The sequence below is a fragment of the Mirounga leonina genome, unplaced genomic scaffold (assembly GCF_011800145.1).
Source record: "Mirounga leonina isolate KUSES-001 unplaced genomic scaffold, KU_Mleo_1.0 Mir_168, whole genome shotgun sequence".
Lineage (NCBI taxonomy): Eukaryota > Metazoa > Chordata > Mammalia > Carnivora > Phocidae > Mirounga > Mirounga leonina.
Window position 1 is genome coordinate 31,409,040 of NW_023270426.1, and position 26,668 is coordinate 31,435,707.

General features: G+C 36.1%; 2 protein-coding genes across 2 annotated transcripts in view; one reads left to right on the forward strand and one right to left on the reverse strand.

Moving 5' to 3' along the window:
* Positions 1-26,668, forward strand: part of MTREX (Mtr4 exosome RNA helicase) — a 114,512-nt gene that overhangs the window by 46,288 nt on the left and 41,556 nt on the right. Inside the window, exons 16-19 of the mRNA XM_035014428.1 lie at positions 895-1,045; positions 10,538-10,710; positions 11,461-11,529; positions 23,887-24,015. Of these exons, the coding sequence (XP_034870319.1) occupies positions 895-1,045; positions 10,538-10,710; positions 11,461-11,529; positions 23,887-24,015 (522 nt within the window). The remainder of the gene's footprint in view (positions 1-894; positions 1,046-10,537; positions 10,711-11,460; positions 11,530-23,886; positions 24,016-26,668) is intronic.
* Positions 15,377-16,095, reverse strand: UBB (ubiquitin B). Its single transcript, XM_035014438.1, has one exon. The coding sequence runs from the start codon at positions 16,000-16,002 to the stop codon at positions 15,541-15,543; it is 462 nt and encodes a 153-aa protein (XP_034870329.1). The 5' UTR covers positions 16,003-16,095; the 3' UTR covers positions 15,377-15,540.

A 26,668-nucleotide genomic window follows, 5' to 3' on the forward strand; every position in this document is an offset into this window, starting at 1 on the left:
CAGTTACTTAAAGGTTTATTTCTCTTGTTCAATGCGGGTTTATAGAGGAGGTTGTGCTTATTCTTAAGGATGCAAGAGGATGGAGAAACCACCATCTTGAACATTAACAGTCACTGTGCCAGAGGGAAAAGATAGCTTTTCACACCAGCAATTAAATACTTGGCCAAAAAGTGACACATCATTACAATTTATTTGCCCCACCCACAGGGGGGTGGGGCAGAAAGTATAATCTTACCAAGTGCCTAGAAGGCAGAGAGCTAAACATACTTGGTAAACGGTATTTTAACTAGTACTGTTGTTTCTTAGTGGACTTTCTCCCTTCACTTTCCTAAAGATCAACTATTTATCACTTTGTATTGGTCATTTAAAAGAACTTAATACATTTCTATAGTATTCCTTAACATGGATTAAATTATTATATATATATTTTTGAAGATTTTATTTATTTATTTGACAGAGAGATAGCGAGAGCGGGAACACAAGCAGGGGGAGTGGGAGAGGGAGAAGCGGGCTTCCTGCCGAGCAGGGAGCCCGATGTGGGACTCGATCCCAGGACCCTGGGATCATGACCTGAGCCGAAGGCAGACGCTTAACGACTGAGCCACCCAGGCGCCCAACATGGATTAAATTATTAAGCAGTTTTGGGATGCCTGGGTGGCTCAGTCAGTTAAGCATCTGCCTTCGGCTCAGGTCATGATCTCAGGGTCCTGGGATCGAGCCCACATTGGGCTCCCCGCTCATCTTCCTCTCCCTCTGCCCTCCGCTCGTGCGCGCACGCACTCTCTCAAATAAAAATAAAATCTTTAAAAAGATTATTAAGCAGTTTAATAGGTATCTATGTAAATTTTATTTGAAAAAAATCACAACATTGACATGTTTTTTTTTTTCTCTTAGGGCTCAGCTGATCCTCTAAATAGTGCTTTCCATTTGACCTACAACATGGTTTTGAACTTACTACGTGTAGAAGAAATTAATCCCGAGTACATGTTGGAAAAATCCTTCTACCAGTTTCAGCATTATAGAGCAATTCCAGGAGTAGTAGAGAGTAAGTATAAAATTACTATAACAGAGTCTTCTTAACCAGTAGAGTAAATAGCACAATTATTGCATTATTGGCCGCCTAGGGCATTGTTTATTTTTTGGTTAGTTATATCTTGATTTTTACATAAAGTAAGAACTGCGATCTGGTCATTATAACTGACTAGAACATTCTAAAATAAAAGAAAACCCTGCTAGTATACCTTTCTGTAGTTGGTTCAGATTTAATATAATTTATTGTTATAGGCATATTACATGATAGCTCATGTTCATGAGTCATGATATAACAAAAAGCCTGGTATATTAAAATTTGACCTGTAAGAAGCATGTGTGTATTATTCTTGCCCTTGTACTGTTTTCTCATTTTAAAAGAGTGCCACAGCATAAGTTTATAAATAAGGAAATTTAATACTCTAACTGGGATTTGAGTTCAGCCTTTTTAGAATTTCTAGCTCCTATTATGATAATGCTTTCTAAAGTTCAGAAAGTGTTCTGTGGTAACTCTGTTCAAGTAGAATTGTGTATTGATCTTTACCTTAGAGAATACTTTGGCTGATCATCGTATAGAGCTGATTAAAATCTAAAACAGAGGCAAAGATTGAAAATATTGGTTTTGGTAGATCCTGTAAAAATAATGCATAGTCATTGTCAAGAAGAAAAACCAGAAAATTGAACAAAAGATACAGGGGAAAGTTAAAATCATTTGTAACCTTATACAGAGCCAGCCACAACACTTCACAGTTCTAACTTTTTTCTTTCTCATACAAAAGTGTTTTTTTTTTTTTTTTAATGCGGGATTAAATACATTCGTTCTCCCTTATCCATGGTTACATGTTCCAAGATTCCCAGTGGATATCTGAAATCACAGATAGTACTGAACCCTATATATACATTTTTTTGTATACATACATACATTCTTTTGATAAAGTTTAATTTATAAATAAGCCACAGTAAGGGATTAACAACAGTAACTAATAGAACAATTATAACAATATATTGTAATAAAAGTTACGTGAATGTGGTCTCTCTCTCTAAAAATATCTTACACTGTACTCACCTTTCTTGTGATGACGTGAGATGATAAAATGCCTACATAATGAGGTGAACTGAGGTAAATGACATAGTCACTGTGATGTAGTGTTAGGCTTCTGTTGACCTGACAGTATGTCAGAAAGAAGGTCATCTGTTTTTAGACTGTATTTGAACACAAGTAACTGAAACCACAGAAAGCAAAACTGTGGATAAGGGGGGAGGACTACTGTATACAGTTTTTATAAAAGTAACGATGGTACTTATATTAGTATCTTTTGTTAAATATTTACCTTATGGCTAGCCTTGTGTTAATACTTTACATTCATTACTAGCTCAATGATTCTAGCTTTTTAAAATTTAATCTGAAGTATCCTTTGAAAGTATGATTTTTATGATTACACAGTATTTCCATTTTGTAAATTGCTATGATTTACTTAACAATAAAGGCAAATTTGAGATACTTTTCTATCACAAGTGTTAGTACACTCAACTCCATTTTTGTGTAGCTAAAAGTAAATGAATTATAATAATGGCCTCAAAAGAAAAAGGCTTAGAACATCCGAGTGTGTTAAATTTTTTTTTTTCTTTTTCTTTCTTTTTCTTTACCCTTACCTGGATGATAGATCATAGTTATTTCCTCTTATATTAATTTCTCAGGTCTTAAGAGAGGCTTCTTCATTACAAACTATAGAGTTGGAAGGAGCTTTGGCATCATTTTACAGATTTTTTTTCTTCAAGACCTAGGACTCCCTCCTCCTTGAATCCCCACACCACTCATTGCTAAATGCTATGGCTTCCCCTTCAGATTCTGATTATACCTTATCAGCCATGTAGGAACCAATCATTGGCAAATAACTGGAAGATTGAACCCCCACATACTTCATGTGTCCTGTCCTCAGCTGCCCCAGTTGCTGGCCACAGAGCAAATCTGGCTTTGGGTGATACCATTCCATGTCCTCAACCAGAGACACTGAGATAATAACTTTCCAAATGCCGACTTACAAGATATGTATCACTGTAAAACAATATTTTGTCACCAGGCAGTGAACAAGGAGCAGTATCATCTTGTAGAAACCCACAGCTTTGGTGCACCTTGATTTGGAGGAAATAGGCCTGGGCCCCTATCTGGAAAACAGTTTGGAAACTGGGGGAAAAACTAGTAAAAAAGAAATGGAATCCTGATGAGCTGCCCAAATTTGAGAAGAATTTTTATCAAGAACAGCTTGATTTGGCTAGATGCACAGCACAAGAGATGGAGACATACAGAAGGACTAAGGAAATTACAGTTAGAGGTCACAACTGCCCAAAGCTAGTTCTGACTCTTTATGAAGCAAACTTCCCTGCAAACGTAATGGATGTGACTGCAAGACAGAATTTTACTGAACCTACTGTTACTCAAGTTCAGGGTTGGCCATTGTTCTAAGTGGATTGGATATGGTCGGAGTAGCACAGACTGGATCTAGGAAAACATTGTCGTATTTGCTGCCTGCCGTCATCCACGTCAGTCATCAGCCATTCTTAGAGAAAGGTGATGGGCCTATTTGCTTGGTGCTGACACCAACTTGGGAACTGGCCCAACAGGTATGGCAAGTAGCTGCTGAATACTAAAGAGTATGTTGCTAGAGGTCCACTTGCAACTATGGTGGTGTTCTCAAGGGATCACAAATTTGTGATTTGGAGAGAGGTGGAAATCTGTATTGTAACACCTGGAAGACTGATTGACTTTTTAGAGTGTGGGAAAACCAATCTGAGAAGAACCATCTACCTGTCCTTAATAAAGTAGATAGAATGCTTGATAGGGGCTTCGAACCAAACAAGGAAGGTTGTGGGTCCGATAAGGCCTGATAGGCAAACTCTAATGCGGAGTGCAACTTGGCCAAAAGAAGACAGACAGCTTGATGAAGATTTCCTTAAAGACCACATTCACAGAAACATTGGTGCACTAGAACTGAGTGCAAACCACAACATTCTTCAGATTGTGGATATGTGTCATGATGTAGAAAAGGATGAAGAACTTACTCATCTAATGGAAGAGATCATGAGTGAAGAGTAGAATAAAACCACTGTTTTTGTTGAAACCAAAAAAAAGATGTGATGAGCTTACTAGAAAAATGAGAGATGTGTGGCCCACCATCGGTATTCATGCTGACAAGGGTCAGCAGGAGTGTGACTGGGTTCAAAATGAATTCATAAATGGATAATCTCCTATTCTGATTGCTACAGATGTGGCCTCAAGGGCTAGAAGTGGAAGATGTGGAATTTGTCATCAGTTATGACTACCCTAACTCCTCAGAGGATTATATTCATCGAATTGGAAGAGCTGCTTACAGTATCAAAACAGGCACAGCATATACTTTCTTTACACCTAATAACTAAAACAAGTGAGCAATCTTATCTGTGTTTCATGAAGCTAATCAAGAGCAGTTAATCCCAAGTTGATTTAGTTTCTCAAAGACAGAGGTTCAGGTTGTTCCAGGGGTGGAGGAGGCTTGAAGGATGACCATTGGGACAGATACTCTTTGGGCAAAAGGGCTGGATTTAATACCTTCAGAGACAGGGAAAATTATGACAGAGGTTACTCTAGTCTGCTTAAGAGAGATTTGGGGGGAGAAACTCAGAATGGTATTTGCTGTGCTGCAATTTATACCAGTCAGAGCTTTGGAAGTAATTTTGTGTCTGCTGGCCTAGAGACCACTTTTAGGACAGGTAATCCAACAGGCACTTAACAGAATGGTTATGATAGCACTCAGCAATGTGGAAATAATGTCCAAATATGCACAATGGTATGAACCAACAGGCATATGCATATCTTGCTACTGCAGCTCTGCCTATGATTGGTTATCCAATGCCAACAGGTTATTCTCAGACTTTAGAAGTAAATGTCTATTTTTCATAACTGCTCTTTATATTGTAAGTTATTAGACAAGATATTTAAGAAACATGGGAAATGGAAAAATGTCTGCAATGCAGCAGTAATTATGGTGTACTTCTTCATTATTTAAGTTGGATATTTCTCTCCATTCCTGAAATAACTTTTAGGTCCTTTTTTGTATTAGAAAATGCAGGTAGTCTTTTCACAAAAGTAAAAGTACAGTGATTTGAAATACAATAAATAAAGGTAACACATGGACTTCCAGTAAAAAATAGGTGAAGACTGAAAAAAATAATAAATAAAGGCCTAGGGAAGTTAATTCAAATACATCTTATAAAATTAATGGCAAATGTGTAATTTCAGATTACCTTTATTATTTTCTTGTATAGTGTTTGATGCCATTTGTCTTGGTGAATACCTATGGCCTTAGCAAAGAGAAAGAAATTATTCTTTTGTCAAGGAACCGTATTTTTTATTTATTTATTTTTAAAGATTTCTTTATTTCAGAGAGAGCACAGGAGCACAGGGGGAGGGGCAGAGGGCGAGTGAGAGAGAATCTCAAGCAGAGTCCACAATGAGCATGGAGCCCAGTGTGGGGCTCAGTTCCAAGACCATGAGATCACAATCTGAGCTGAAACCAAGAGTTGGACACTTAACTGACTGCACCACTCAGGCGACCTGGGGAACCATATTTTTTAAGGGGCTATAAATCTCTTTCTCCTGCAAAAAAAAAAAAATTATAGTAATAGAATAAAAAAACAGGATCAACAAGATTTAAGTGCATTGTGGATTTGGGTGTGAATTAAAGTATTTTAATCAGATTAGTAGTAAAAAGGAAATCTGTTAATTTTACCTCATATGTCGAAATTTCAGATGCTGTCATTGAAACACAAGGTTATAAACCAGCTTAATATTTTTTTTAAGATTTTATTTATATTTATTTATTTGAGATAGAGAGCGGGGGAGAAGCAGAGGGAGAGGGACAAGCAGACTCCACACTAAGTGCAGAGCCCAGCGCGGGGCTCAGACCCACAACCCTGAGATCATGACCTGAGCCCAAACCAAGGTTCGGATGCTTAACTGACTGAGCCACCCGGGCACCCCAAATCAGCTTAATACTTTAAATAAAAGATTTAAACTTACAGTATTGCTACTAAGCAGTTAGCACTGGGTCATGCATCACTAGGGTAATTATACACACACACAGCCAGCAGTTAGACTGGTTTTGTGGCTGAATAACTAAGAGAAATAGGATGCACATTGGTGTACCAATCTTTGATTCTTTTTCTTCTTTGTAAAAATAGTGTATTCTAACAACCAATAAATTACTGTTTAAACTTCACTTTATATTATTTTTCTATAATTCCATAGAAAATATCCCAGATATGGTTGGGGATAGAGCGAGAAATAAATATTTTCCCGTTTATTTAAACCATTGTTTTATGACTTCTCACTGGACTCAAATTCTTAAATATGACTTTGACAAACACTCTGCTACCTATTCTGAACTTAAACATTACCATCATTTTCCATTCCCCTGTCCTCTGTCTCTCCAATCCCCAGCTGCTGCTATATTCAGGGTGGCTCTGACTGACTTAGATTTTAAAGGGATTGTGAATAACATAATCTGCACTTCCTGGTACTGCTACTATACACTTGCTTATTCTTCTGCTTGAATTATCCCTGCTTTCCCTACCCATGTTTTTAAAGGGCAAAGACCTTTTGAAGCTCATAAACAAAAAAATGAAATGTCAAATGTAGAACAGACATTTTAATGGGAAAAGGTAGAAATTCAAATGATGAAAGAGAGGGGCGCCTGGGTGGCTCAGTCGTTAAGCGTCTGCCTTCGGCTCAGGTCATGATCCCAGGGTCCTGGGATCGAGCCCCGCATTGGGCTCCCTGCTCAGCGGGAAGCCTGCTTCTCCCTCTCCCACTCCCCCTGCTTGTGTTCCCTCTCTCGCTGTGTCTCTCTCTGTCAAATAAGTGAATAAAATCTTAAAAAAAAAAAGATGAAAGGATTGATGAAGGAATTGCACCACCTTTACTACAATTTGCAGGACTGAGTGGTATGACCAGAGTCATAATAGTGTAGAAGGAAATGGTTAGAGGTGATAAAGGCTATCCTGCATGCTTTAAAAATGCAGAATACATATTGAATGCAGTTTATTCTCATTTTTAGTTATTATTAGTAAGGGTTTCATTCTTTTTGCTGTTGATACTGCTAGAACTTTTTCAAGAGAGCTGGTATTATTTTCACATTAGTATATCCAAATTAAAATGTAGACTGTTGTCTTTGGAAGTATAGAATTAATCTTTATTTTATAACTTACAGTGCTTTATGTTTTGTAACAAACTTAGATGGCTGGCATACATGAGATGTTTTTCATTTTTTAGATTTTCCAGTGAGCTATAGAGTAAAACTTAGAGGATTTCACTGTTTCCATACTGAAAGGAAAAATGCAAAGTTAATTTTAATCTTTAGTGTCATTAAAGGTAATACCATGGTTAATAGCAAGAGCTGTGAAGTTAAACATGGGTTTGATTTAAGACTATCTGAGCTTTAGTTTGCTCATCTAAACTGCTGGGATAATAACTAGTTCATCCAGTTCATGAGAATTAAATGAGATAATTTATGTTAAATGGTCACTGAGTACTTGTTTTAACTACTGATAGTATTGCTGTAGATCAGTAAAGCCATTTAAACTTTAACCTGTTAGAAAATTTGCTCAGTACTGGGAATAGCAGTCCATTTTCCCATCACTCCCAGGTCTGTATCTGTGCACATGTTATATGACATTAATATATCTTTGGAACCACCACCTCTCCTGTCCCTGAAAAAGAGGAAATTGTTTGCAAACTCTCTTAAGAGTTTATTGGAGTATCTCTCACATGCTGTTTCCTAAGATATTGAGACTTTCCTGTGGTCTACACTACAGTGAAGCCAGCTTCTTATACTCAGGTTCCTCTACTATTTGATTGACTACACTTACTTTCTGCAGTTGTATAGAGCTGTAGTTAGAATCCTAGATATAAAATATATGTGACTTCTTAAAATGTCTCAGACTTTTGACTCATTAGTAAAATGGTCTGAGCACAGAAGTGATTTGGAATAGAGGATGGGGAGCAGTATTTAAGCATCCAAGCAGATGTTTATAGTCTCCCTAAACTCCTGTCAGTGCTTATTGTTTCACTGATTCCTGCAAACCGTGTTACTCTGTAATTTAGATGGGGCAGCAGTATTAATATTTCTTTGTAGTTTTCATTTCAAAACTTCTTACTGACTTTAGTCTGTCCAATATTCTTTTATAGTTTTCTAATTGTTTCTCTTTTTGGTAATGTCTGTTGCCATAATATGTGTTAAGAATAGCTTTCTAGTCGTCAGTGAATGGATTTCATTTCCTATAAGAAGACTTGCAGTTCATTTAAGAATAATCAAGATGATATATTATGCCTGAGGGAATGCAAAAAAACAGAAGTTTGAGGGAGCAGTCTGTGAGAATGTTGAAGATGATAATAAAAATAATAATAAAACAATTGTCCTATCCTCCCTGAATGTTTACTCTGTGCTATACTCTTAGCTAAGTACTTTCCATATCTTCTGTCAGTTAATCTCTAATTATAGTCTTAGGGAGTATGGGTATTTTTGTTATCTTAATTTTGTGGATAAAGAAACTAAAACACAGATTTAATAGAGGAGTTTGATCAATGGAATAGAATTGAGAGTCTAGAAGTAAACCCATACACCTGTGGTCACTTGATTTTCAACACATGCTCTTGGGGCAGTGGGATAGCCATATGTAAAAGAATGAAATTGGATCCTTACCATATATTAAAATTAATTGAAATTGAATGAAAGTCCTAAGTATAAGAGCTGAAACCACAAAACACTTAGAAGAAACCATACATATAAATCCCTATAACCTTGGATTTGGCAGTGGTTTCTTAAATAAGGCACTAAAAGCACAAGCAACAGAAGAAAAAGTAAATTTGATTTTATGAAAATTGAAAACTTTTGTACCTCAGTAGATACCAACAGAAAGTAGAAAGCCCACAGAATGGGAGAAAATAATTTGCAAAACACATATCTGATATGGGTCTAGTTTCCAGAATATGGAAAGAACTCTTAAAAAACAGACAAATAGTCTAATTTTTAAATGGACGAAGTATTTGAATAGATTTCTCCAAAGAAAATAAACTGTTAGCCAACAAACAAGCACATGAAAAAGATGCTCAACGTTCCCATTCCTGGGTCTATAACCAAAAAAAAGAAATTTTCAAACAAAAACATGTGCATCAATGTTCATAAAAACACTATTCACAGTAGCTGAAAGGTGGAAATAATTCAAAGTCCATCACCTGGTAAACAGATCACTGAAATGGTATACCCAAATGGTGAAATAATATTCAGCCATAAAAAGGAGTGAAGTACTGATACATGCTATGCTGCTATCACATGGATGAACCCCGAAAACATGCTCAGTGTAGGAAGCCAAACACAAAAGGCCTTGGTATACTGTGATTGCATATATATGAAATATCTAGAGTAGATAAATCCTTACAGATAGAAAGTAGACAGAAAGGTTGTCAGGGGCTGAGGGAAGGAAGAAATGAGTGTTTGCCCAGTGGATATGGAGTTTCCTTTTGGAGCAATGAAAATATTTTAGAACTATGTGATGGTGATAGTTGCATAAGTTGTGAATGTACTAAATATATTAATGGTGAGTTTTATGTTTTGTGTATTTTACTCCAGTTGAAATAGTGTTTGTTCACAATGGGATGGAGGCATAATGAAATGAGTGAGGAAGGGAAGTCAGCAAGAATTTGACAGGAAATGCTATCATAGATGGTTAGATGAGCTAAGAGAAAATTTGGGGAAAAGAGCCTATGTTTTGGCTGTTGACTGAGTAGAGAAAGAACTGTAGTTGAATTGCCTGTTCTCAGTTTTAGCGACCTAGACCCTGATGGTGGTGGAGGTCTCATGACAGTAGCAAATTGGATTCTCCAAAATAGTTCTGTCTAAAGGGACTTTCTGCAGTGGTGGAAATGTTCTGTATCTGTGCTATTCAAGTCCAGAAGTCAGTAACCAGCTGAGTTACTGACAGTTGAGTATTTGAAATTGTGCTAGTGCTATTGAGGAGCAAAATATTTAATTTTCATTAATTTTAATTTAAATAGCCACATATGGCTGGTGTCTGCTGGTAGTATATTGAAAAAAAGCTGACCTAGCACGTTTCTACCATTACAGAGAGTTTTATAGTACAGTGCTCTGTTGAACAATGTAGGCCTAGAATTCTTAATTAGTTAATATCCTCTCCCATGTCTATAGGAGAGAAACAACTCAGCAGATATGATCATTGCCAATTCAGACTCAATTTGAGGATTCACAATTAGTGAGTTGGGGGACTTTAATGTAGAACCTTAATGTAGAAAGAAAAGACTCAGGATGATGTGCAGTTATCTCTGAATTCAGTTTTTCCACAAAATTTCTAATCTATGCGAGCTGACTTTGTTTCCTACATTTGTAGTAGGAAAACAGATGTATCTTTGTATAATTTTACATAAAGTATTTTTTTAATACTTGTGTTTTATTTACAGAGGTAAAGAACTCAGAAGAACAGTATAATAAAATAGTAATACCAAATGAGGAAAGTGTCATTATTTATTATAAGATTAGACAGCAGCTTGCCAAACTGGGTAAAGAAATTGAAGAATACATTCATAAACCAAAGTATTGCTTACCATTTCTACAGCCAGGTCGTTTGGTAAAGGTATGTCATTTTTGGGTGAAGATGCTAATTGTTGTTCTATAATAATTATATTGTTTTACACTGTTCATGTGGAATTGATTGGGGGTGGGATCATGTGTGAAGACCTTTTAATCTCCACTGATTTTCATTTTGGGAGATATAAATCGAAGGAGACACTTTTGGAATTGACATATAAAATATCTCCAGTTATGAAATCAAAAAATAGAAGCAGTTTTGGGCGCCTGGGTGGCTCAGTTGGTTGAGCGACTGCCTTCGGCTCAGGTCATGATCCTGGAGTCCCTGGATCGAGTCCCACATCGGGCTCCCTGCTCGGCGAGGAGCCTGCTTCTCCCTCTAACCCTCCCCCCTCTCATGTACTCTCTCTCTCTCTCTCATTCTCGCTCTCTCAAATAAATAAATAAATCTTAAAAAAAAAAAAAAATAGAAGCAGTTTTAAGCCCTGGATGAATTCATTAGCTATAAAATATTAAAGATTTCATATAGTCTCAGAACAGATACGTCATATCATTTTAGAAATTTGTTTGCCAACGGAGATATTCCTATTGTTGCTGTTTTAGAGGCCTATGATATTTGGTGGTGATTTTTTTTCTTTGGGGTTAATATCTTTTTCCTTAAGTTTAACCAATCTTTCAAAAAATATTTTACCAGGAAAACTCAAAGTTTTATTAGCCTATAATGTGGGCAAGGAAGTCTATAAAATTGCCTTTTGAACATAAATGTTTTTATTTACTTGCTTCCCTTTCTTTTTAGGTAAAGAATGAAGGAGATGATTTTGGCTGGGGAGTAGTGGTAAATTTCTCAAAGAAGTCAAATGTTAAGGTAAACCATTGCCCTTAAGGTAGAATCATATATAAATTTCTAGTAAAAAGTTTTTTCAGACTCATGAAATTGATCAAAGTAGAAATAGCATTACAGTAAGAGAAGCTATAATAAATTCTGCCATAAGGAATTACATTTTTGAATAATCTTAAATTTTGTCTTCAAAGTGCTGTTATTTTCCAAACAACAAATTTTAATTTCATGACAGTTTACATGTCTTCTTTGAATTCATCGGTACTTTTTATAATTTTACTCTTTAAATTGAATATTAGAATTAGTTTCTGATAGGGAAAACTAGAATTTTGATTTAGGTGTATAATAGTTGAAGAAAAGGTATTAGAACTAGTTAGGTTTTACTTATTCTCTCTAAGGGAAAACAGTAATAAAGTTGGCTTTGATCATTATTTATATAAATATTTTGAAAAGATTATGTGTAAAATTAAGGAAGATTTTGTTACTGTGTTAGATGAGTGACTATCTTGAAATTAAGTTAGCCACCCTGTGACATTTTGTCTCCCAATATGTGACCTCAGGCAGCATTTTGTATCTCCATGTGTATTTTTCTTTATCTTTAAAAATGAATAGTTTGCAGAGCACCTGGGTGGCTTAGTACATTGGGCATCTAATTCTTGATTTCAGCTCAGGTCTTGATCTTGGTCATGAGTTCAGGCCCCACACTGGGCTCCATGCTGGGTGTGGAGCATCCTTAAAAAAAAAAAAAAAAAAAAAGAACAGTTTGCATAAGATATCTGCATTCTTTTTTTTTTTTAACATTTTTTTTTTTTTAAGATTTTATTTATTTATTTGAGAGAGAGAGAATGAGACAGAGAGAGCACATGAGAGGGGGGAGGGTCAGAGGGAGAAGCAGACTCCCTGCCGAGCAGGGAGCCCGATGCGGGACTCGATCCCAGGACCCTGGGATCATGACCTGAGCCGAAGGCAGTCGCTTAACCAACTGAGCCACCCAGGCACCCAGATATCTGCATTCTCATAAGGTTGACCATGTCATGATTTTGTTGTCATTAACTTTGTTCCATCTGGGTATAGAGCAAGTAGGAGTTAAGCTTTGGGATTGGAAGTTACTCCTGAAATACGTAAATGAGTTTAGAGATAATGAAGCCATTTGTTGGGAGAAACAAGTTCATAGGTTTGGGGGCACCTGGGTGGTACATTCGGTTCAGCATCTGCCTTCAGCTCAGGTCATGATCTCAGGGTCCTGGATTCAAGCCCCGCATCAGGCTCCCTGCTCTGGGGATTCTGCTTCCCTCTCTCCCTCTGCCCCTCTCCTGCTTATGCTCTCTCTCTCAAATAAATAAAATTTCATAGGTTTGTGATGGCTGTTTTGGTGAATGATCTGTGATTAATCCCACTGAGGAACTTCTTAAGGATATTTAGTTTGTTACTACTATTTTGATACATTACCATCTTCATTAGTAATTATAAGATTTGTTTTTTAAGTATTGTCACACTTGTTATCTCATTTGATCCCAATTTAATAAGCGTTCATTGACCACAGACACAAAATCTCTGTGCTTACTCATTTGATGAATAGCAGAAAGCAGATAATGAAAATAAAAGGCAGAATAGTATAAATACTTTAGTAAAGATATAAGTAAAGTGCATTTGGAGCACAGAGGAGGAAGAAATTATGTCTGAGCTATTAGAGATGGCATCTAATTAGGAAGATAATTTAAAATTTTTAAAGGAACCTTGGAGAATGAGTAGCATTCATTTGATGGAAATTTACTGCTGGAGGAGCAGCGATATGCAGCAGGCCCAGAACATTTCAGGTAAAAAGTGAAATCTTTTAGAAATATTGAAGTTAATCACAGAAAATGGTTAAAATATGGATTTGAGTATATTCAGTCTAGGTATCTAAACATGTGAAAGCACTGGTAGGTGTTCGAAGATTAGTTGGTTGATTGGTTTGCTTGGGTTTAGTTTGGTTGTTTGCTTTTTTAATCTGTTTATTTTTGAGGAAGAGATTGATCTGATCAGAAGTTACTGTATTGACAGTGTTTGAAGGATATTGAAAGAGATAGCATAGTAGATACAAGTTTGTCAATTAAGGAGACAACTCTTTTTGGGTGAGTCGGAAGGAAGATGGTAATAGAATAAGGGTTCAGATAGAGGATACTGAAGAACTAGAATGGACAGTCTTGTTGGGAAGTTGGGGGGAGCTTTAGTGATGATAAGATTTCAAACTTAGGTATGTGAAAAGTTGGCTGTATTGAGCCAACAGTATTAAACTGGATAAAGTTTGCCTCTCATTCTGTGTGTTCCCCCCACCACCTTATTTTAAATATACAGTGAAGTAAAGCTTGGAATTTTAACCTTGACGAAGATTGCATGGGTATTATTCCTTTGAGCCTGACAAGAACTCAGATATGACTTACAGGCTTTTATATTTTCTATTTCACCACCTTTAGCCATGGGAAAACTATAAAATGCTTGCCTACCTCTTCTCCCTTCCAAAGACACACACTATTTTCTTTGGAATAATTATTAGTAACATAGGTATGATCTTCCTTGAGAAGAACTTGAAAGGATAGTCTTCATTTAAACTTCTGACAGCTGTTAAGTTCTGTTTTTCGTGTACGATGAAAAGTGTGGCCATAAATGCTAAATGTTGTGGTTCCATTCATACTTATATAACCCATGGTGGAAAAGCCTTTGCCAGTTTACTCATTCCATAACTTGTCTGTATCTAAGAGAGTATTGCTAGGGCAGAATATTTTTACTTGTAGTGTACTGAATCGCTATATATTTCTTTCACTGCAGGTTTTACATTACTTATATGTTTGTTTTTTCAACAGTTTTACTGAGATATTATTTATATACTGTACTGTTTAGTCAGTGACTTTTAGTAAATTCACCATCACCACAATCGATTTTAGAACATTTTCATCCTCTCAGAAGGAAAAGGAAACTTTTGTCATTCCACCCTGTGCTCCTATACCCTCAATCCTGAACAGCTACTAATCTACTCTCTATAGATTGCCTATTCTGAAGATTTCATAAAATTGAATTGTGATATGGTGTTTTGCGACTGACTTCTTAGCATGTTTCCAGGCTTTAAGCATGTTGTGTATATTAGCTCTTTGTTCTTTTTTGTGATTGAATAGCATTCCATTGTACAGATACATGACATTTTGTTTATCCATTCATGAATTGATAGACATTTGGATTGTTTCTACCTCTGGGCTATTATGAATAATGCCCCTATAAACATCGATGTCTGAGTTTTTATGTGGACATAGTTTTCATTTCTCTTGGGAGTGAAATTGCTGGATCCTGTAGATACCATATAACCATTTAAAGAACTGCCAGGTTGTTTTCTAAAGTGGCTGCACCATTTCGCATTCCCATTAACAATGTATGATGGTTTTTATTTCTTCACATTCTCACCAACACTTAATATCTGACTTTTTGATTACACTCAGTATATAGTGGTATCTCATTGTGGTCTTGATTTGTATTTCCCTGATGACTAATATTGCCAAGGATCTTTTTATGTGCTTATTGGCCATTTGTATATTCTTTGGAGAGGTGTTTTCAGCTCTTTTGCCCACCCACATTCAAAATGAGTTGTCATTTTATTACTAAGTTATATGAGTTCTTTATGATATTTGATTTCCAGATATTTATCTCCCATTTTGTGGATTATTTTTACTTTCTTAATAGTGTCCTTTGAAGCACAAGTTTTTAATTTTGATGTAATTCAAATTAAATCTTTTTTTTTCCTTGTTACTCATGGTTTTGATGTCATATATAAAAATTAACTGCCAACATCAAGGTCATGAAGATTTACCTCTGTGTTTTCTTCTAAGACTTTTTTTTTTTTTTAATGCTACCATGCAATGAAACTTTCATTAACATTTTGAACAGCTATTGAGAAAACCAGTGATTCAGCTATTACTGAAACTGGTAATTTCTAAACTTAAATTGGGGCAAATGGCTATAGTGCAGAGCAATGCCATCATTGGGCACTATGAATTCAAGACTGAAGAATTAACAGCCACCTCTCAGGTGGAGAACCAGGTGGAGAGTTGACTCTTTCTGGATATTGTAATCAGAAAGAGTGCGGCCATCTTCCATCTGCTTGCTGGCAAAGATAAGCCTCTGCCGGTCAGGGAGGATGCCCTCTTTATATTGGATATTCGCCTTCACATTTTCAATGGTGTCACTGGGCTCCACCTCCAGGGTGATGGTCTTGCCGGTTAGGGTCCTCACGAAGATCTGCATGCCACCCCTCAGGTGCAGAACCAGGTGCAGGGTCGACTCTTCCTGGATGTTATAATCAGAAAGAGTGCGGCCATCTTCCAGCTGCTTGCCTGCAAAAATGAGCCTCTGCTGGTCAGGGGGGATGCCCTCTTTATCTTGGATCTTGGCCTTCACATTTTCGATGGTGTCACTGGGCTCCACCTCCAGGGGGATGGTCTTGCCGGTTAGGGTCTTCACGAAGATCTGCATTTTGACCTGTTAGCGAATGCAAGGACACTGGATGCAATCACGTCGACTCACCCAGATGCCAAGACACCGACACCTGACAATGCCAGCCGCTCTTCTAAGAGTTTTATAGTTTTACCTATTATATTTGGGTCCCTGATCCATTTTCAGTTAATTTTTGTATGTGGTATAAGGTAAGGGTCCAGCTTCATTCTTGTCCTAGCCCTGGTTACTGGAAAACTCTTTCCTCATTAAATGATCATGTCATCCTCGTCAAAACTCAGAAGATCGTAGACTTTATTTTAGACTTTCAGTTCCATTCCATTGACCTCTATGTCCGTCCCAGTGCCGGTACCATATGGTCTTCATTTACCATATCTTTGTAATTAAGTTTCAAAAAAAATAGATTTATGAGTTCTCCAACTTTGTTCTTCTTTTCAAGATTGTTTTGGCTATTCTGGGATCCTTACAGTTTCATATGAATTTGATTATCTGCTTGTCAGTTTTTACAAAGAAGTCAGTTGGGATTCTGAGAGGGCTTACACTGAATCTGTATATCAGCTTGAAGAATATTGCTGTCTTAACATAATTGAGTCTTTCAGTCATGAACACAGCGTGTTTTCCCTCATATTTACAGACTTTTTTTTTTTTTTTTAAAGATTTATTGAGAGAGAGCGCACGCAAGCTTGGGGTGGGAGGCAGAGCATACTCCCCGCTGAGCGAGGAGCTGGACATGGGGCTCCATTTCACAACCCTGAGATCATTCATGACCCTCGCTGAAATCAGGAGTTGGTTGCTTAACCGGCTGAGCCACCCAGGCGCCCCTTATTTAGATATTCTTATTTGGTAATTTATTGTTTTTCAAGTATAAATTTTATACTTTTTTTCTGTATACAAGACCATGTTGTATCTGCAAATAGAGATGATTTTCTCCCTTTTCAATGTGGATGCATTTTAGTTCTTTTTTTGCCTACTTGTTATGGCTAAAACCTCAAGTACAATATTAGTAGAGCTGATGAGAGCAGATATCCTAGTCTTTTTCCAAATTTAGGGGGGAAACATCCAGTGTTTATCCATTATGAATGATGTTAGCTCTGGGTTTTTAAGTGTCCTTTACCAAGTTGAGGAAGTTTCTTTCTATTCATAATTTGTTGAGTATTTTTGTTATGAAAGATTGTTGTATTTTGTCAAATGCTTTTTATGTACCTATTCAGATAATCAGGTAGTTGTTTTTAATTCCATTTGGCATTTATTTTGATGTGGTATATTAGGTTAATTGATTTTTAAATGTTAAATCAACTTTGGATTCCTGGATAAATCCCACTTGGTCATGCTGCATTATTCATTTTATTTGTTGCTGGATTCATTTTGCTAGTATATTGCAGAAGACTTTTGCATCTACATTCACAGGAGATACCAGTCTATAGTCTTCTTGGGATGTTTTTGTCTGGGTTTGGTTAACAGGTTAGTGCTGGCCTCATAATGAATTTGGAAGTGTTCCCCTTCTCTTCTGTTTTTTGACAAGTTTTTGAAGAAATGGTATTAATTTTTTTTTAATTGGAAGACTTTGGCAGTGAGAACACCTGGGCCTGGGCTTTTCTTTGAGTGTAGTTTATGATTATTAAGTCAGTTTTATAGGGTCTGTTCAGATTGTTTATTTCTTCTTGGGTCAATTTCAGTGATTTGCTTTCTTAGAAATTAATCCATTTCATCTTAGTTACCTAATTTACTTGTATATAATTGTTCATGATATTAATTTATAATCCTTTTTATTTCCAGAAGGTGGTTAGTAAATGTCCCCTCCTTCATTTCTCATTCTAATAATTTGAATCTTTCATCTAGCTAAATGTCAGTTTTGTTGATCTCAAAGAACCAGCTTTTGGTTTCATTGATTTTTCTATTTTTCAATTTCATTAATTTCTGCTCCATTTTTGTTAATCCTTATATCTGCTAGCTTCAGTTTTAGTTTTCTGTTCTTTTTTTATTGTCTTAAGGTAAGAGGTCAGGTTATTAATTTGAAATCTTTCTTCCAGTTTAATACAGGCATTTATGCCTGTAAATTCCCCTCCAGGGTAATAGTTTATCTGCATCCCATAAGTTTTGGTATATTTTTCTTCATTTTCATTTACTTCCAAGTATTTTCTGATTTCTCTTTTGATTTCTTCTTTGACCCACTGGCTATTTAAGAGTGCATTAATTTCCATATATTCATGAAATTCCCAAATTTCTGTTTTTGATTTCTGATGTCATTCCTTTCTTGTTTGAGAAATAATTGGCATTATTTCAGTCCTTTTGAATTTATTGAAATTTGTTTAATGGCCTGACATATGGTCTATCCTGCAGAATGTTTATATACAGTTGAGAAGAATGTATATTCTGTTTTGGGTGAGATATTCTATAGATGTCTGTTAGGTCTGGTTCGTTTATGGTGTTGTTCAAGTCTTCTGTTTCTTTTCTTGCAGATCTTTTGTCTATTCGTTCTATGCATTAAAGTAAGGTATTGAAGACTCAACTATTATTTTTGAATTTCTGTTTCTCCCTTCATTTCTGTCAATTAAAGTGTGTCTCCTATAGACCGCATAGTTGGATCTTTTTTAATTCAGTCTGAAAAATCTCTGCCTCTTTTTAGGGTTCCTTAATCAGTTGGTTAATCTATTCACATTTAGTGTTATTGATATCGTTGAATTTGTGGCTGTCATTGTGCTTTTTGTTTTCTGTAGTTTCATTTCTTTTGTTTTTCTAGTCTTCCTTTACTGCTTTCTTTTGCATTAAGTGCTTATGTTCTAACATAACATTTCAGCTTTTTTTTTTTTCAGTTTATTTTAATGATTTCTTTCTCTACTTTTTATATTTTTTTCTCTACATCTCTATTTTTTGTTTTTTTCTTAGTGGTTTTTAGGGCCTTTCATATCCAGTATTCCCATGTTAACTTAATAGAATAAGTTTCAGATTTATACTGAATTCCAATGAGATGTAGAGACATTATTCCCATATACATTCGTTCCATTTTCCCTCCTTTTGTCATATAATCTATGTTACAAACCCAACAATACATGCTATAATTATTACTTAATATGATTTTATGATTTATAAAGAAGCTTAGAGAAGAAAGAGCAAGTATTTATAGCTTTTGTGTATTAATCTCATTATTTATCATTTCTGGTTTATTTTATTGGATCCTATGGATTCAAGTTACCATCTGGAGTTTTTGCCTTAGCTCAGTACAACTTTGCTCCTACCCACCTCCTTTGTGCCATTATTGGAAAATATACTACATTCCTATATGTTGCAGACTTAACAATTCAATATATATGTATTATTTCATTTTTAAATCATTTAGTAGAAAAAGAAATAATTTTTATACTGTCTTTTATAGTTACATAATTACCTTTACCAGTGCTCTGTTTATTCATGTAGATTCAGATTAATGTCTAGTATCACTTGCTTTCAGCCTCAAGAATTTCTCGTATTTTTTATAAAGTGGGTTCTGCTAGCAACAAATTCTCTGTTTTTATATGGGAATATCTGTTTTTGAAAGATAACTTTGGTGTATTTATAGATTCTTGGTTAACAAGTGTTTTTCTGTGAATATGCCAATCCACTGCCTTCTGGTCTCCATTGTTTTTGCTGAGAAGTTTCTGCTGTTAATCTTATTGTGGTCCCCTGTAAGAGGGGAATCTTTTTTTTTTTCCTCTCGCTGATTTCAAGATTCTCTCCTTTGTTTTGGCTTTCTGCATTTTTATTATGATGTGTCTCTGCTCATCTCTTTATATTTATTTTACTCAGAGTCCATTGAATTTCCCGAGTATGTAGATTAATATTTTTCAGCCATTATTTCATCAGATATGTTTTCATCTCTTTCTGTCTTCTCCTGGTACTCACTTCTCCTGGTACCCATACTTATGGGTATATTATTGTACTTATTGGTATGCTGCATTTGTCTGAGGTTCTGTTCATTGTCTCCTTTTTTATTCCCCATTTTTGGGGTTATGTAATCTATCAGGCTGTGTACAGATGTGCTGCCGCTTTCTTCTGCTACTTCAGATCCCTTGAGCCCCTCTAGTGATTTCTTTCATTTCAGGCATACTTGTACTTATGAATTCAAGAATCTCCTTTTTGGTGGTTTTTATCACATCTATCTCTTTATTGCTATTCTCTATTTGATATGACATTGTTATTTTACCTTCCTTTACTTCTTTAATTATGATTCCCTTCGTTGTTTGAAAATATTTATCCTGGCTTCATTTAAGTCTTTGTTTAATCCAGTATCTGGTCACTCTCACAGGCATTTTCTTCTGTTACCTGCTTTTTTCTGGTACTTAGGTCTGGAATCATACTTTTCTGTTCATGTCTTACAATTTTTTCTTTGAAATTGGACATTTTAAATAATATATTGTAGTACTCTTGGAACTGGTCCCTCCTTCCCTCCTCTCACACAGGTACATTGTTATTTGCTTGTTTATTAGTTTAGTCATTAGCTCAATTGAGTGAAGTCTGTTCCATCCCCACTCATAACCTTCTCCCTTTTGAGTGACACTTTAGGACCTGTGGACTACATGAAGCATGGAGGCAGTATCCTCAAATCTTTTTTTTTTTTTTTAAGATTTTATTTACTTAGAGAGCATGTATGGTGGGGGTGCTGAGAGAGAGGGAGACCAGCAGACCCCTGCTGAGTGGGGAGCCCCACGTTGGGCTTAATCCCAGGACCCTGAGATCATGACCTGAGCTGAAATCAAGAGTAGGATGCTTAACCAACTGAGAGACCCAGGTGCCCTAAGCATCAGGTCTTTATAGCTCGCCTCTCCCAGCATGACAGCAATGCCTTAAAGGCAGGGTAAACAAGGGCAGTTGAGGCCCCAGTATTCTTAGCAGTACCACACCTAAGATAGAGTCTCTGGCCAACCATTGATGGCTGGGCAGAAGAAGGGTGTCCCCACCACTCAGCCTCACTTGCCCAGAACTTTTGCTCATTAGTGGGTGGGAGCAGGAGAAGAAATGATGCCATCCTATGCCTTCTGGAAAGATTGCCCTCCAACTAAGAGCTGCAGGGAGAGGGAGCCCTACTGTGTTTTTGCTTCACTAGTCTGCACTTTTTGTCTTGCTGAGCTAGGAGAAATGAGGTGGGAGTGATCTTGGTTTAGATATCAGACTTATGTTGTTCCTAATGAATTTTGTGGACTTTCTTGAATAGATGTTTCTTCACTTGCTATGTGCCCTTAGAACCATTTCCAGAGACTTTACATGGTTGGTTTTTTGGAACTTTCTCAAGTTTGCTAGGGAGCTGGGTGTGTGATGCGCTACTCATGCTGTCATGCTGGTAATTGATCTCAGGTTTTATATTTTTAAGGGAGAAAAATTATACCTAACATAATTATAATTACATTTGCACACACATACATAGTGAACAAGTTTTTAAGTGATTTACCTCTCTTGGTCCTTAATCCATGTATAAAAGTAGTGCCAGCTGATGAGAATTCTTTTAGGCAAATAATGAAATGGGGAGTAGAGAAGAACACATTTCACTTTTTTTTTCTGCTTAAATTGGTGGTGAAACTGATTTCTCCACTGAGTTGCTTACATTTGTTCACTAAAAACATGAAATACTTTTTTTATTGATTTTGTAATCTAGGCCAGAATACTAATACAGAGATTTTTGTGGTTAATAGGGTTTGGTGTAGAGACAGGAAAAATACACACTAAGGAAGAAGATATTTGAAGCATTTTAAAGAGATAAAAATGTGATTGTCAATATTTATTTTATATTGTTTCTTTACATTCTACAAACTTGAAATTTTCATCAAAACTATATTTTAATCTGATAATTTCCACTTATAGTATGAAATTGGCCACATTTTAAAAGGAATGAAAAGTTAGGAAAAAGAAAGTTCAATTATATGTTTAGGAAGTTAAAAATAAGGACATAGGTGTAAAAATTAAAAGAATTTATACTAGGACAATCATTAAGCCAACTAGAATATTTAGTAACTATTTTCTTATGTGAAGGATGACATTGTTGATACACCTTTACCACAGTGTAGAGCTTAGAAGTAGTTCAGTGAGAACGATTTTACAATCTTTTTTTTTTCTTTTTGATAGAAAGCATGCAAGCAGGGGGAGGGACAAAGGGAGAAGGAGAGAGAGTCTTAAGCAGGCCTCATGCTCAGCACAGAGCCCAACTCTGAAATCATGACTTGAGCCAAAATCAAGTCAGATGCTTAATCAACTGAGCCACGTGGGCGCCCCGAATTATTTTATAATCTTTAAGAAATATTTTTAACAGCAAATTTCCACGTAATGCCCCAATACAGAGTCTTTGAAGTGTGCTCCCATAGTAACACTTAAGGATATCTCTGTAATGTGAGTGATTTTGGTAGCTTTACATAGATATACTTGAGTTCCAGTGGTCACTTCTTTGATTGTTTTAGCTTACAGAGGAAGAATATTAAATTTAAAAATAAAATCTATAGAATTGGAACTAAACCCAACAAGACAGTTTTAGATTAGATTTAGATTAGATTAGAACATTACAGATTGTTCATAAATCGTAGATTATTTTTGTTTAAATACTCGTCACCTAACACTTTGGAGTTAATTCATTCATATCTTATACAGAGGGATTTTTCCCCTCCAGAAGCAAAGATAACAGTCATTGATTCTCCTTACAGTCTTTTGTCTCCTGGAAGATTAACAGTTGGGTCATAACTTCTTAGCTCATTGTTTTATAAAATCATTTTATATTGACTAAGCTTTGCATAAATACATAATCTTTGCAGCTACAGACTTAATTGAAAATACTATTCAGCTTTGGTTTGTGGATATACCAAAATGAAGAATGTTTTGATGAAACTTATTTTAAAATAACCATATTTTGGGGGAAAAAAAGTATGTGGAGAAAAACACTGGGTTTTGAGGAATGGAGCTTATGTATTCAGAAATTTGAATTCAATAATTTAAGATAATTATGGTTGTATTTTTGGTTTGTATTTGGAAACGTATTTGTTAAGCGATTGGTAGTTTAGTGCAGAAATAGATCGTAGGTATGAGTTTGTCATTTCTTGAAAGTTTTTCAGTTTTGAACAGTAACTGTGCCTAGGGGATACCAAGCAGTTAATTCTTTGACGTGTTTGCTCCTCAATCAAAATAACTTTCCTTTTATCTATTTTATGCAAAAGGATCACTCAAATAATTGAATTAAAAAGACCAAAGAAAAATATCTTTTTGCTATTTTAAAGATACTGCTGTTAAGCAAATTATCATAAATTACAGATGTAATTAATCCTTGGATCTTGAGAATCATATTTTTATTAGAGAATATAAAAGACAAAAGTTTTTAAATAAAATTATATAAAACCATATTATAGAGGTGCCAGTGTACTAGGCAATAATCTACGTTCAGTATAATTTTCATGTTGTTTAATTAGGATAATTTGAAGATACAGTTTCATTTTCTGAAACTTGATTTCTTATGGTTTCTTTTTCTAATTCTATTATAATATTAAAATTATAAACTAATCATTGGAAACTTAAAAGGGCATTTTATGTCAATGACTCATACTATTTTTTTTTAAGATTTATTTTAGAGAGAGTGTGAGCAGGGAAATGGGCAGAGGGAGGACAGCTCATACTATTTAAATTCATAAGTATCAAGTCTACAGCCATACCACCCTGAACACACACACACACAATCTCATCTGAATTCATAAGTATCAAGTAATTTCTATGTTTTCTCATCCAATGGAGCATGTTGAAGCATGAAGGACAGCCTTCATTTCATGAAATAAACATTTACTGTGCAGTATGTGCCATTCATAATGCTAAATGCTGAGAACATAGTCCCTGTACCAATTTAACTTAAAATTTGTGGGCCAGTATTTAATAATGAGCTTCTTTTATCTTATTTTCTTCTAGCCTAATTCTGGTGAACTGGATCCTTTATATGTAGTTGAAGTACTCCTGCGCTGTAGCAAAGAAAGTCTGAAAAATTCAGCTACTGAGGCTGCAAAACCAGCTAAACCTGATGAGAAAGGAGAGATGCAGGTTTGCACTTTATTTTTCATCTTCAGATTTCAAATATTTTTTGAATTATTTATAATCATTAGATTTCCTGAGTATGATTATAATGAACATACTATCTTGATTTCTAAGTGGGAAGATTTCAAGGCTTTTAAAGGTATGTTAAAGCCATCTAAAATATCAGAAGGGTGATTAATGAGATTAAAGCTCTGTTTCTATTATCAGATTGTGGTCAGGTAAATGAAGTGAAAGATAAAGAGAATTTAATAATATAAATTTTCACATGAAGTTGAATTTTACTTGAACTATAATGATGTTTTATCATTTTTGTGATGAAATAACTTTGCAGTTTTACATCATCCATGCTGTTTATTACATTCATATGAAATACTGAAGTAGTAATTTGATAATTAAAAACACTGCATAAGTTTCCTAAGTTGCAACCATTTAATTTACATGTGCTTTTAACAGAATTTTAGTTGAAGCATAGTTGACATATAATATTATATTAATCTGAGGGGTGCAACACAGCGACCAGCATTTATATATACTAGAAATGCTCAAAAAGGGGCACCTGGGTGGCTCAGTCGTTAAGCGTCTGCCTTCTGCTCAGGTCATGATCGTAGGGTCCTGGGATTGAGCCCCACATTGGGCTCCCCGCTCTGCAGGAAGCCTGCTTCTCCCTCTCCCCCTGCTTGTGTTCCCTCTCTTGCTTTTAACATAATAACCATGTTGCATGCACATGACAAGATTTGCATCCATCCATATTGTTGCACATGACAAGATTTCATTCTTTTTTATGTCTGAGTAATATTACTGTGTGTGTGTGTGTGTGTGTGTAACACATATTCTGTTCTTTATCCATTCATCTATTAATGGACAGATTGCTTTTATATCTTGGCTGTTGTATATAATGCTGTGATAAACATAGGGTGCATATATCTTTTCAAATTAGTGTATTCATTTTTTTAGGGTTGATACCCAGAAGTGGAATTATTGGATCATATAATATTTCTATTCCTAATTTTTGAGGAGCTGCCACATTGTTTTCCACAGTGGCTGTACCCATTTACATTCTTAACAACAGCACATGAGGGTTCCCTTTTCTCCACATCCTTACCAACACTTACTTCTTATCTTTGTGATACTAGGCATTCTTAGAGGTGGGTAGTGATATTTCATTGTGGTTTTGATTTGCATTTTCCTGACGATTAGTGACACTGAGCATCTTTTTTTTTTTCAAATATGATTTTTTTTATTATGTTAATCACCATACATTACATCATTAGTTTTTGATGTAGTGTTCCATGATTCATTGTTTGCGTCTAACACCCAGTGCTCCATGCAGAACATACCCCTTTAATACCCGTCACCAGGCTAACCCATCCCCCCACCCTCCCCCTAGAACCCTCAGTTTGTTTCTCAGAGTCCATCGTCTCTCATGGTTCGTCTCCCCCTCCAATTTCCCCACCTTCATTCTTCCCCTCCTGCTATCTTCTTTTTTTTTTTTTTTAACATATAATATTTGTTTCAGAGGTACAGATCTATGATTCAACAATCTTACACAATTCACAGCACTCACCATAGCATATACCCTCCCCAGTGTCTATCACCTAGCCACCCCATCCCTCCCACCCCACCCCCCCACTCCAGCAACCCTCAGTTTGTTTCCTGAGATTAAGAATTCCTCGTATCAGGGGCACCTGGGTGGCTCAGATGGTTAAGCGTCTGCCTTCAGCTCAGGTCATGATCCCAGCGTCCTGGGATCCAGCCCCGCATCGGGCTCCCTGCTCAACGGGGAGCTTGCTTCTCCCTCTCCCTCTGCCTCTCTCCCTGCTCATGCGCGTGCTCTCTCTCTCTCTCTGTATCTCTGTGTCTCAAATGAATAAATAAAATCTTTAAAAAAAAAAAAAAAGAATTCCTCGTATCAGTGAGGTCATAGGATACATGTCTTTCTCTGATTGACTTATTTCACTCAGCATAATACCCTCCAGTTCCATCCACATCATTGCAAATGGCAAGACTTCATTCCTTTTGATGGCTGCATAATATTCCATTGTATTTATATACCACCTCTTCTTTATCCATTCATCTGTCGATGGACATCTTGGCTCTTTCCACAGTTTGGCTACTGTGGACATTGCTGCTATGAACATGGGGGTGCATGTACCCCTTTGGATCCCTACATTTGTATCCTTGGGGTAAATACTCAGTAGTGCAATTGCTGGATCGTATGGTAGCTCTGTTTTCAGCTTTTTGAGGAACCTCCATATTGTTTTCCAGAGTGGCTGCACCAGCTTGCATTCCTACCAACAGTGTAGGAGGGTTCCCCTTTCTCTGCATCCCCGCCAACATCTGTCATTTCCTGACTTGTTAATTTTAGCCATTCTGACTGGTGTGAGGTGATATCTCATTGAGGTTTTGATTTGGATTTCCCTGATGCCAAGCGATGTTGAGCACTTTTTCATGTGTCTGTTGGCCATTTGGGTGTCTTCTTTGGAAAAATGTCTGTTCATGTCTTCTGCCCATTTCTTGATTGGATCATTTGTTCTTTGGGTGTTGAGTTTCATAAGTTGTTTATAGATTTTGGATACTAGCCCTTTACCTGATACGTAATTTGCAAATATCTTCTCCCATTCTGTAGGTTGTTTTCCGGTTTTTTTGACTGTTTCTTTAG

Coding starts and splice junctions, on each gene's coding strand:
- UBB (XM_035014438.1), bottom strand. CDS start 16,002: ATGCAGATCTTCGTGAAGACCCTAACCGGCAAGACCATCCCCCTGGAG.